The 13,458-nt window shown below is 45.7% G+C and overlaps 1 protein-coding gene across 3 annotated transcripts in view; it reads right to left on the bottom strand.

Annotated features, from left to right (window-relative positions):
* Positions 1-13,458, bottom strand: part of abcb8 (ATP-binding cassette, sub-family B (MDR/TAP), member 8) — a 143,318-nt gene that overhangs the window by 55,498 nt on the left and 74,362 nt on the right. For all 3 annotated transcript variants that reach the window (XM_068031058.1, XM_068031059.1, XM_068031060.1), the window contains exon 9: positions 2,046-2,151. In XM_068031058.1, coding sequence (XP_067887159.1) covers positions 2,046-2,151 — 106 coding nt within the window. The remainder of the gene's footprint in view (positions 1-2,045; positions 2,152-13,458) is intronic.

Genomic DNA, 13,458 nt, shown 5'->3' with positions numbered 1-13,458 from the left:
TAGGTCCCTCTGCTCCTGCACCCACTTTAGAATTGTACTCTTTATTGTGTCTCCATGTTGTTCTTACCAAAATGAATCACCTCACATTTCTCTGCATTGAACTTCATCTGCCACCTGTCTGCCAATTCCACCAACTTGTCTATGTCCTTTTGAAGTTCTACACTATCCTCCTCACAGTTCACAATGCTTCCAAGTTTCGTATCATCTGCAAACTTTGAAATTGTGCCCTGTACACAAGGTCTAGGTCATTAATATATATCAGGAAAAGCAAGGGGCCCAACACTGATCCCTGGGGAACTCCACTACAAACCTTCCTCCAGCCCATAAAACATCCATTAACACTACTCCTTGTTTCCTGTCACTCAGCCATTTTCGTATCCATGTTGCTACTGTCCCTTTTATTCCATGAGCTATGCAGTTTGCTCACAAATCTCTTGTGTCGCACAGTATCAAATGCCTTTTGAAAGTCCATGTACACCACATCCACTACATTGCCCTCATCAACCCTGTCTGTTAACTCCTCAAAAAACTCCAGAGTTAGTTAAACATGATTTTCCCTTAAGAAATCCATGTTGGCTTTCTTTAATTAACTCGCATTTGTCCATGAGACTATTGATTTTGTCCCGAATTATTTTTTCGAGGTGTTTACCCACCACCGAAGTTAAATTGACTGGCCTGTAGTTGCTGGGCTTATCTTTTTATTTATTTATTTAGAGATACAGCACTGAAACAGGCCCTTCGGCCCACCGAGTCTGTGCCGACCAATAACCACCTATTTATACTAATCCTACATTAACCCCATATTCTCTACCACATCCCCACCATTCTCCTACCACCTACCTACACTAGGGGCAATTTACAATGGCCAATTTACCTATCAACCTGCAAGTCTTTGGAGGTGGGAGGAAACCGGAGCACCCGGCGGAAACCCACGCAGACACAGGGAGAATTTGCAAACTCCGCACAGGCAGTAGCCAGAACTGAACCCGGGTCGCTGGAGCTGTGAGGCTGCGGTGCTAACCACTGTGCCACTGTGCCGCCCTTTTTTGAACAAGGGTGTAATGTTTGCAATTCTCCAGTCCTCTGGCACTACCCCTGAGTCTAAGGAAGGCTGAGAAACTGTGGCCAGTGCCGCTGTGATTTCCACCCTCCCTTCCCTCAGTATCCTTGGATGCATCTCATCCTGCCCTGGTGCTTTATCCACTTGAAGTTCAGACGGCCCAAAAGACTTTTGGTTCCCTTTATGTTGACTGCCAGTCGATTCTCATACTCTCGCTTTGTCTCTCTTATTTTCTTTTTCACTTTCTATATTCAGCCTAGTTTTCACTTGTATTACCAACCTGACCTCTGTCATACAAGCCTTTTTTTGCTTCATCTTACTCCCTATCTCTTTCATCATCCAGGGGGCTCTGGTTTTGTTTGCCCTACCTTTCCCCATCGTGGGAATGTACCTCAACTGTTACCGAACGATCTTCTCTTTAAAGACAGCCCATTGTTCCATTACAGTTTTGCCTGCCAATCTTTGATTCCGATTTACCCGAGCCAGATCCGTTCTCACCCCACTGAAATTGGCCCTCCCTAATTTAGTATTTTTACTCTGGATTGCTCCTTGTCTTTTTCCATAGCTAACCTAGACCTTATGATACAATGATCACTGTCCCCTGAATGTTTCCCTACTGACACTTGATCCACTTGACCTACCTCATTCCCCAGAACTAAAGCCAGCAACTTCTCCTTCTTTGTTTGGCCAGAAACACACTGATCAGGAAAATTCTCCTGAACACACTTCACAAACTCTTCCACCTGCCTGCCCTTTATACTATTACTATCCTATTCTATATTAGTGCCCCCTCTGAGAAAGCTGACCCTCTCCCCTTCTGCCTAAACTGTTTTGGAATTCAGGCCCCAGAGAGTGGAGATGCAGCACCTCACCCAACGCCCCCAAGTCACCATCTCTTGGTGGTGGTGTTCAGCCTGCTCACTCTGCTGAGAGCAGGCACCAGTACAACCCACCACCCCAGCACAGTGGCCCCAAACCAACTGACCTCTGCACAGTCTGTGTGGCCACCAGGAAGGACATCATATCGCCAGCGCGGAGCTGCTCCTTCGCCAGCAACACTCCGCTAACACAGATGGTGCCCAGAACTATACCTGCAAGAGGTAGCAGTATTTCACATGTTACTGTAACCAATAAACCTGCATCTGCAAGAACAAGCATCAACAATTCACATATACAGAGTGCCTTTAACATGGTCAAATGTCCCAAGGCATTTTGCAGAGACATAATGAAGCAAAAGTGGATACTGAGCCAAAGGAGGAGATATTAGGGCAGGTGGTCAAAAGCTCGGCCAAAGAGGTGGGTATCAAAGGAGGAAGGGAGATGGAGAGGCAGAGGGGTGTAGGGAGGGAATTTCTGAGCATAGAAAAAGGTGGCTGAAGGCATGGGCGCCAATGATGTAGGAAATACAGCAGCTAATTCACGCACAGCAAGCTCCCACAAACAGCAACGTGATAATGATGAGATAATCAGCTGCTGGCATGTTAATTCAGGGATAAACATTGCCCAGGACACCAGGGATAACGCCTCTGCTCTTAGAAACAAAGATACAATGAAAGATAGGAGCAGGAGTAGGCCATTCGGCCCTTCGAGCCTTGTACCGCCATTCAATACGATCATGGCTGATCATCCAAACTCAGTAACCTGTTCCCGCTTTCTCCCCGTATCCCTTGATCATATTAGCCCCAAAAACTATATCTAACTCTTTCCTAAATATATTTAATGATTTGGCCTCAACTGCTTTCCGTGGTAGAGAATTCCACAGGTTCACCACTCTCCGGGTGAAGAAATCCCTCCTCATCTCAGTCCTAAATGGCTTACCCCTTATCCTTAGACTATGACCCCTGGTCTTGGACTCCCCCGCCATCGGGAACATCCTTCCTGCATCTAGTATGTCCAGTCTTGTTTGAATTTCGTAGATTTCTATGCGATCCCCTCTCATTCTTCTAAACTCTAGCGAATACAAGCCTAATGGACCCAATCTCTCTTCATATGTCAGTCCTGCCATCCCAGGAATCGGTCTGGTGAACTTTCGTTGCACTCCCTCTATAGCAAGAACATCCTTCCTCAGATAAGGAGACCAAAACTGCACGCAGTATTCCAGATGTAGTCTCACCAAAGCCTTGTATAATTGCAGCAAGACATCCTTGCTCCTGTACTTGAATCCTCTTGCTATGAAGGTCAACATACCATTTGCTTTCTTAACTGCCTGCTTCACCTGCATGCTTACTTTCAGCGACTGGTGCACAAGGACACCCAGGTCTCGCTGCACCTTCCCCTTTCCCAATCTATCGCCATTCAGACAATAATCTGCCTTTCTGTTTTTCCCTCCAAAGTGGATAACCTCACACTGCACAGTGGCGCAGTGGTTAGCACCGCAGCCTCACAGCTCCAGGGACCCGGGTTCGATTCTGGGTACTGCCTGTGCGGAGTTTGCAAGTTCTCCCTGTGTCTGCGTGGGTTTCCTCCGGGTGCTCCGGTTTCCTCCCACATGCCAAAGACTTGCAGGTTGATAGGTTAATTGGCCATTATAAATTGCCCCTAGTATAGGTAGGTGGTAGGGAAATATGTAGGACAGGTGGGCCTGTGATAGGAATATGGGATTAGTGTAGGATTAGTATAAATGGGTGGTTGATGGTCGGCACAGACTCGGTGGGCCGAAGGGCCTGTTTCAGTGCTGTATCTCTAAACTAAACTAAACTTATCCACATTATACTGCATCTGCCATGTATTTGCCCACTCACTCAACCTATCCAAATCACACTGGAGCCTTGTGTCGTCTGCAAACTTGAATATATTACATTTAATTCCTTCATCTATATCATTCATATATATTGTGAATAGCTGGGGTCCTAGTACTGATCCCTGTGGTACCTCACTACACACTGCCTGCCACTTGGAAAAAGACTAGTTTATTCCTGCTCTTTGTTTCCTGTCTGCCAACCAGTTCTCTATCCATGTCAGTACCTTACCCCCAATCCCATGTGCTTTAATGTTGCATGCTAATCTCTTATGTGGGACCTTATCGAAAGCCTTCTGAAAGTCCAAATACACCACATCCACTGGTTCTCCCTTATCTATTCTACTAGTTACATCCTCAAAAAATTCCAGTAGATTTGTCAAGCATGATTTCCCTTTCGTAAATCCTATCATTGTTTTCCAAGTGCTCTGCTATTACATCTTTTATAATGGACTCTAGCAGTTTCCCCACGACTAACCGTTCTATAATTCCCTGTTTTCTCTCTACCTCCTTTTTAAAATAATGGGGTTACATTAGCTACCCTCCAATCCATTGGAACTGTTCCAGAGTCTGTACCATTTTGAAAAATGACCAGCAATGCATCTACTATTTCTCGGACCACTTCCTTAAGTACTCTGGGATGTAGATTATCAGGCCCTGGGGATTTATCAGCCTTCAATCCCATCAATTTCCCTAACAACATTTCCCTACTAATACTGATTTCATACAGTTCTTCCTTCTCACTAGATCGTATGATCCCCAACATTTCTGGGAGGTAATTTGTACATTTCTGGGAGGTAATTTGTACATTTCTGGGAGGTAAGCTTACTCTCATACTCTATTTTCTCTTTCTTAATCAATCCCTTTGTCCTCCTTTGCTGAATTCTAAACTGCTCCTAATCCTCAGGTTTGCTTCTTCCAAGTAGTACCACTGGAACTTGTATGTCCACCTGAAGGAACAAATGGGGCCTCGGTTTAACATCTCACCCAAAAGACAGTGTAGCACTCCTTCAGTACTGCACTGAGTATCAGCCTTAATTTTTGTGCTCAAGTCTTGGAGTGGGATTTGAACCCACAACCTTCTGACTAAGAGGAAAGTGTGCTATCCACTGAGCCATGGATGAGACATTAAACCAAGGCCCTGTCTGCCCTCTCAGGTGGACATAAAAGATTCCGTGGCACTATTTCGATGACAAGCAGGGGAGTTATCCCCAGTCTCCTGGCCAATATTTATCCTTCAATCAATGATGGGATGAACTTGGGGAACTGGAGAAAGTACAAGAGTCTAGAGTCAGAGGAGCGCTGTGTTCTATGGGGATTGTACGGCCGGAGGTGGTTACAGAGATAGGCAGGGCGAGGCTACAAGAGGACTTGAACACAAGGATGAGGATTTTAAATTCTTGGGTGACTGGGAGCCAATGTAGGAGAGACTCACAGGAACAACATTCAAGAAGCTTGACAATATCCAGGACAAATCTTGATCAACACTTCAACTAGTTACCGAAATATCCGCTCTCTCCACCACTGGTGTACTGTGGCTGCAGTGTGTACCACTTATAGGCAGCAACTCACCAAGACCTCTTTGACAGCAACTTCGAGGACAAAGGTGCAAGGGAACACCACCACCTCCAAGTTCCCCTCCAAATCACACAACACCCTGACTTAGACATACATCGTCATTCCGTCATTGTCGCTGGGTCAAAATTCTGGAATTTAACTACACAGACTGCAGCGGTTCAAGAAGGTGGTTCACTACCGGCATGTAAATAGTAAGTGGGTAGTAAGAGGTGGGGTGGGGCCTATTAGGGACAAAGAGGGTGAAATATGCTTAGAGGAGCAGGGAAAGGCTGGAATACTTAATGAGTATATTATATTGGTGTTTACGAAGGAAGAGAATGTTGACAAAATATTGGTAGATGCAGAGATGGTCATAGTAATGGATGTGGTGAAAATTGATAGGAAGGAGGTACTGGAAAGGATGGCTATGCCTAGATTGGATAAGTTGCCTGGTCCGGTTGGCTTGTAGCCCAGGTTGCTAAAGGAAGTGGGAGTGGAGACAGCAGAAGGGCTGCCCCCCACGATATGGGAGAGGTGCCAGAGGACTGGAGAGTGGAAAACGCGACACACTTATTCAAGAAAGGGTGTCAGGAAGTCCTAGAAACTACAGGCTGGTCTGTTAACATCAGCTGTGGGTAAGGTTTTAGCAACAATAATCAGGGAAGAAAAGTCAACAGGCATTTGGAAAGGTTTGAGTGAATTCAGGAAAGCCAGCACAGATTTGTAAAAGGCAGATTGTGCTTGACTAATTGATTTTATTGATGAAGCAACCGAGAAGGATGTCACAGAGCGGCTGCAAGACATTCTGAAGGGACAGGGTGAACAGTCAGAGGTCTTGGTTCACATTGGTACCAACGACATAGGTAAAAAGAGGGATGAGGTCTTGCAACAAGAATTTAGGGAGCTAGGTAGCAGATTAAAAAGCAGGACCTCAAAGGTTGTAATCTCTGGATGACTCCCGGTGCCACATGCTAGCGAGTATAGGGATAGGAGGATAGAGCAGATGAACGCGTGGCTGAGGAGATGATGCAGGAGGGAGGGCTTTAGGTTCCTGGATCACTGGGTCTGTTTCTGGCAAAGGTGGGACCTGTACAAGTTGGACAGGTTGCACCTGAGCCAGAACGGGACCAACATCCTTGCAGGGAGGTTTGCTAGTGCTGTTGGGGGGAATTGAACTAATTTGGCAGGGGGATGGGATACAGAGTGGAGGTGCAGTAGGAGGTGATGCACAGTCAAATATAGAAGAGAAACTAAATCAGTTTGGAAGGCAGAGCAAATATAGACCTGGTAAGGCACAAGCGAATAATGCAAGGCTGGATTGCATCTATTTTAATGCAAGGCGTCTTACAAGTAAGGCAGATGAATGGGAGGGTGTTGATGAATACATGGGATTATGATATTATTGCTATCACAGAGACATGGATGAGGGAGGGGCAGGACTGGCAACTCAATATTCCAGGGTATAGAATCTTCAGGCGTGATAGGGGAAGGGATAAAAGAGGAGGTGGCATTGCATTGTTGATCAAGGAGTCAATTACTGCAGTAAGGAGGGATGATATCTTAGAAGGTTCCTCAAATGAGGCCATATGGGTAGAACTTAAAAACAAAAAGGGGGCAATCACTTGGCTGGGAGTGTACTACAGGCCTCCAAACAGGGAGAGATAGAGGAGCAGATATGTAGGCAAATCTCAGACAGGTGTAAAAATAATAGGGTAATAATACTCGGGGATATCAACTTCCCCCATATTAACTGGGACAGTCTTAGTGCAAAAGGCTTAAAGGGGGCGGAATTCTTAAATTGCATACAGGGGAGCTTTTGAGCCAGCACGTAGAAAGTCCGACAAGAGAATGGGCGGTACTGGGCCTAACCCTAGAGAATGAAGCTGGACAAGTGGTAGAAGTGTCAGTGGGGGAGCATTTCAGGGATAGTGACCATAACTCTGTAAGATTTAAGGTAGTTATGGAAAAGGACAAAGATGGGCCAGAAATAAAGGTACTGAATTGGGGGAAGGCCGATTTCAATATGATAAAACAGGATCTGGCCAAAGTGGACTGGGAGCAGCTACTTGTAGGAAAGTCTACCAGTGGGAGTCATTCAAAAAGGAAATTATGATAGCTCAGGGTCAACATGTTCCCATAAAGGGGAAGAGTAGGACCAACATGCCCAGGGAACCCTGGATGTCAAGGGATATAGAGGATTGGATCAGGAAAATAAAGGAAGCCTATGGCAGATTCAGAGGGCTGAAAACAGCAGTGGCACGGGAGGAGTATAGAAAGTGTAGGGGGGTACTTAAAAAGGAAATTAGGAGAGCAAAGAGGGGACATGAAAAAACATTGGTGGGCAAGACAAAGGAAAATCCCAAGGCATTTTTAAGGATATTAAGGGCAAGAGGATAACCAGGGAAAGAGTAGGGCCCATGAAGGACCAAAGTGGCAATGTGTGTGTGGAGCCAGAGGACGTAGGTGAGGTTTTAAATGATTACTTTTCATCTGTGTTCACTATGGAGAAGAATGACGTAGGTGTAGAGATCAGGGAGGGGGATTGTGATATTCTTGAACAAATTAGCATTGAAAGGGAGGAGGAATTAGCTGTTTTAGCGGGCTTAAAAGTGGATAAATCCCCAGGCCCAGATGAGATGTATCCCAGGCTACTATGTGAGGCAAGGGAGGAGATTGCAAGTTCTCTGACACAAATTTTGAAATCCTGTCTGGCCACAGGAGAGGTGCCAGAGGACTGGAGGAAAGCGAATGTGGTACCATTATTCAAAAAGGATAGCAGGGATAAACAAGGTAATTACAAGCCAGTGAGTCTAACATCAGCGGTTGGGAAACTATTGGAAAAAATTCTGAGGGACTGGATTAATCTCCACTTGGAGAGGCAGGGATTAATCAAGGATAGTCAGCATGGCTTTGACAGAGGGAGATCATGCCTAACAAATTTTTCGAGGAGGTGACGAGGTGTGTCGATGAGGGTAAAGCAGTTGATGTAGTCTACATGGACTTCAGCAAGGCTTTTGAGAAGGTCCCATATGGGAGATTGGTTAAGAAGGTAAGAGCCCATGGGATCCAGGGCAATTTGGCAAATTGGATCCAAAATTGGCTTAGTGGCAGGAGGCAGAGGGTGATGGTCAAGGGCTGTTTTTGCGATTGGAAGCCTGTGACCAGTGGTGTACCGCAGGGATTGGTGCTGGGACCCTTGCTGTTTGTAGTGTACATTAATGATTTAGACGTGAATACAGGAGGTATGATCAGTAAGTTCGCAGATGACACAAAAATTGGTGGTGTCATAAACAGTGAGGAGGAAAGCCTTAGATTACAGAATGATATAGATGGGCTGGTAAGATGGGCAGAGCAGTGGCAAATGGAATTTAATCCTGAGAAGTGTGAGGTGATGCATTTTGGGAGGGCTAACAATGGATGGTAAGACCCTGGGAAGTACTGAGAGTCAGAGGGACCTTGGTGTACTTGTCCATTGATCACTGAAGGCAGCAGCACAGGTAGATAAGGTGGTTCAGAAGGCATATGGGATACTTGCCTTTATTGGCCAAGGCATAGAATATAAGAGCAGGGAGGTTATGAAGGAACTGTATAAAACACTAGTTAAGCCACAGTTGGAGTACTATGTACAGTTCTGGTCACCACACTATAGGAAGGATGTGATTGCACGGGAGAGGGTGCAGAGGAGATTCACCAGGATGTTGCCTGGGCTGGAGCATTTCAGCTATGAAGAGAGACTGATAGATTAGATTAGATTAGAGATACAGCACTGAAACAGGCCCTTCGGCCCACCGAGTCTGTGCCGAACATCAACCACCCATTTATACTAATCCTACACTAATCCCATATTCCTACCAAACATCCCCACCTGTCCCTATATTTCCCTACCACCTACCTATACTAGTGACAATTTATAATGGCCAATTTACCTATCAACCTGCAAGTTTTTTGGCTTGTGGGAGGAAACCAGAGCACCCGGAGAAAACCCACGCAGACACAGGGAGAACTTGCAAACTCCACACAGGCAGTACCCGGAATCGAACCCGGGTCCCTGGAGCTGTGAGGCTGCGGTGCTAACCACTGCGCCACTGTGCCGCCCAGGCTAGGGTTGTTTTCCTTAGAGCAGAGAAGGCTGAGGGGGGACCTGATTGAGGTATACAAAATTATGAGGGGCATAGATAAGGAAGAAACTTTTTCCTTTAGCGGAGGGGTCAATAACCAGTGGGCACAGATTTAAGCTAAGGGGCAGGAGGTTTAGAGGAGATTTGAGGGAAAAAAATTTCACTCAGAGGGTGGTTGGAATCTGGAACACACTGCCTGAAGGGGTGGTAGAGGCAGGAACCCTCACAACATTTAAGAAGTATTTAGATGAGCACTTGAAACTCCATTGCATACAAGGCTATGGGCCAAGTGCTGGAAAATGGGATTAGAATAGATAGGCTTGAAGGCCGGTGTGGACACATGGGGCCGAAGGGCTTGTTTCTGTGCAGTATAACTCTACGACTGTAAAAGGCAGGTTAACAAAATTCAGGCTATTGGAATAGCTTGGATAAAAAAGTTAGCTCAAGGACAGAAAACAGCAAGTTGTGATAAATAAAAACAAGAAATGCTGGAAATACTCAGCAGGTCTGGCAGCATCTGTGGAGAGAGAAGCAGAATTAACGTTTCAGGTCAGTGACCCTTCTTCAGTTCTGAAACGTTGACTCTGCTTCTCTTTCCACAGATGCTGCCAGGCCTGCTGAGTATTTCCATTATTTCTTGTTTTTATTTCAGATTTCCAGCATCTGCAGTATTTTGCTTTAAGTCGTGATAAATGGTTGGTTTTCAGACTGCAGGATGGTAGACAGTGGTGTTCCCCAAGGCTCAGTGCTAGGACCAATGTTTTTTATCCAATATATAAATTACTTAGATATTGGAATACAGAGTAAAATTTCAAAATTTGGAGATGATACCAATTTTTATTTTATTCTTTCATGGGATGTGGGCGTCGCTGGCATGTCCAGCATTTGTTGCCCATCCCTAATTGCCCTTGACAACTGAGTGGCTCGTTAGGCCATTTCAGAGAGCAGTTAAGAGTCAACCACATTGCTGTGGGTCTGGAGTCACATGTAGGCCAGACCATGTAACGATGGCAGATTTCCTTCGCTAAAGGACATTCGTGAACCAGATGGGTTTTTAAGACAACCGATGATAGTTTCATGGCACCATTACAGAGACTAGCTTTCAGTCCAGATTTTTATTAATTAAATTTAAATTCCACCAGCTGCCACATTGGGGATTGAACACATGTCCCTAGGCCATTAGCCTAGACCTTGCCATTACTAGTTCAGTGACATTACCACTCTGCCACCATCTCCACCACTTGGAGGAGTACGAGAGGGTGAAGATGATACCAATCAACTGCAACAGGACATAAATAGGCTCGCAGAATGAGCAGACAAGTGGCAGAGGAAATTTAATACAGAGAAGTATGAGGTAATGCATTTTGGTAGAAGGAATAGGGAAAGGCAATATATACTTAATGGTACAGTTCTAAAGAGGGACCTGGGGATTCATGTGCATAGATCTTTGAAGGTGGCAGGACCTATTTAGAGAGTAGTTAGTAAACAAATAGGATCTTAGCCTTCATAAATACATGAGTACAAAATCAGTGAAGTTATGCTGAACTTTTACAAAGCTCTGGTCATGCCACAACTAGAGTATTGTGCCCGGTTCTAGTCACCACACTTTCGGAAGGATGTGAAGGTCCTTGAGAGGCTGCAGAGGAGATTTACCAGAATGATTCCAGGGATGAGGGGTTTTAGCTATGAGGTTAGGTTGGAGAAGCTGAGGTTGTTCTCCTTAGAGCAAAGGAGATTGAGGAGAGATGTGATAGAGGTGTGCAAGATTATGACAGGCTTAGATAAGGTAGACAAAGAAAAGCTGTTCCCATTAGCTGATGGTTCAAGAACTAGGGGACACAGGTTGAAGGTTTTGGGTAAGAGATCAGGTTTTGGGAAGAGATGTAGGCAGGATGCGAGGAAGAACTGTTTTTACGCAGCGAGTGGTAATGACCTGGAACTTGCTGCCTAGGAGGGTGGGGGAAGCAGAGATAATGAACGATTTCAAAAGGAAACTGAATGGGCACTTGAGGGAAATAAACTTACAAGGCTCCGGGGATACAGCAGGGATTGGGACTGATTAGACTGCTCTAGAGAGCTTGCATGGACTCAAAGGGCAGAATGGCCTCTGTCGGTGCCGTTATGATTCTATGACTACTTTCTGAAGGGCATCTAGGGATAGGCAATAAATTCTGTCCTTGCCACGCCATCTACATCCTGAGACTGATTACAAAAAAAGGTAATAAAAAAGGTAAGCAGTACAATATGCAGCAGTGTGTACCATCCACAAGATGCGCTGCAGCAACTCACTAAGGCTCCTTCGACAGCACCTTCCAACCAAACCCAAGACCTCTACCACCTAGAAAGACAAGGGAGCAGATGCATGGGAACACCACCACATGCAAGTTCCCCTCCAAGTCACACACCATCCTGACTTGGAACTATATCGCCGTTCCTTCACAGTCACTGACACAAAATTCTGTAACTCCCTTCCTGACAGCACTGTGGGTGTATCTACACCAGATGGACTGTAGCGGTTCATGAAGGCGGCTCACCACCACCTTCTCTAATTGGCAATTGGTCAGATTGGATTTATCCTGCTTTTTGTAGACACGACATACTGGCAGAAATTGGTAAATGTGTGAAGGTGAGGTGGAGAGTATCTGGATGTTATGCTCGAGTCCTGATTGCCAGGGAGTGCTGCTGGGTGAGTGATGAGGGTGTGGTATACTGAACAGCGTGAGAGATGGATGTTGTGGTGAGTCATGAAAAAATACACTCATTGACGTTGACCACCTGTATGAGGTCATCAGACCTGTTGTGGCACTGCTGCCAGGTCCTCGGGTCCAGAATCTGGGAATTGACCTCCCTGGTCACCTACTCCAACTCCCTTCTCAGGATGGTTCTTGAAGGTTTCATTAACTCTGTTATTTCTTTCCACAGATGCTACCTGACTTGCTGAGTATTTCCAGCATTTTCTGTTTCTGATTCAGATTTCTAGCAGCCGCTGTATTTTGCCTTTAAGAAGGGAAGGCTGGCTGCAACACATGTTTCCAAATAACACTGTCTGCCCCCCCTGCTGAGTGCAGAGGTTGTGGGTCACGTTTAGGAAAAGACAGCAGAATGGGTGCTGCTCAGGCCAAAGCCACAATCATTTAGAACCATTGAACCATAGAAAGATTATGGTACAGAAGGAGGCCATTCAGCCCGTCGTGTCTGTGCCCGAGAAACCTAGCTGCTCAATCTAATCCCACCTTCCAGCACCTGGTCCGTAGCCTTGCCGGTTACAACACTTCAGGTGCATGTCCAGGTACCTTTTAAAAGAATTGAGGGTTTCTGCCTCCACCACCGATCCTGGCAGTGAATTCCAGACACCCACCACCCTCTGGGTTAAAAAGTTTATCCACATGTCCTCTCTAATCCTTCTACCAATCACCTTAAATCTGTGCCCCCTGGTAATTGACCTCGCCGCTAGGGGAAACAGGTCCCTCCTGTCAGGTGTGACATTATGGTAAAGCAGGCAGGTGATTGGTTGGAGAAGAAGCTACCTGTTTGTTGAGTTTCTGGTCAGTGGTTGAGGTCCAATTTAATGCTAACGTTTAAAATAGTAGAGGAACTAGTGGTAAGCTTAATAAAATATATTTTTAAAAAATTAAATAAAATAAATAATTGAATAATATAATTAAGCAGTTAATTAAAACAAATTAAGGATGGCATGACAGGTGATGTGTCACAGCTACAGCATGTGGGAACTCCTGGATGCCAGTGTGATCCAGGGCAAACACGTCTGCAGTAAGTGTTTGCGGCTCGAAGAGCTTCGGCTCAGAGTCACTGAACTGGAGTCCGAGCTGCAGACACTGCGACACATCAGGGAGGGGGAAAGTTACCTGGACATTTTGTGCCAGGAGGCGGTAACATCCCTGAGGATAGGGTCTTCTGATTTGGTCAGTGGTCAGGGACAGGAGAGTGTGGCTGCAGCTGAGGCAGGTAAGGGGACCCAGAGGGCA

This window comes from Heterodontus francisci, chromosome 5 (assembly GCF_036365525.1).
Source record: "Heterodontus francisci isolate sHetFra1 chromosome 5, sHetFra1.hap1, whole genome shotgun sequence".
Lineage (NCBI taxonomy): Eukaryota > Metazoa > Chordata > Chondrichthyes > Heterodontiformes > Heterodontidae > Heterodontus > Heterodontus francisci.
Note: the sequence above shows the minus strand (reverse complement) of the source record. Positions and strands in the feature narration are given on the sequence as shown.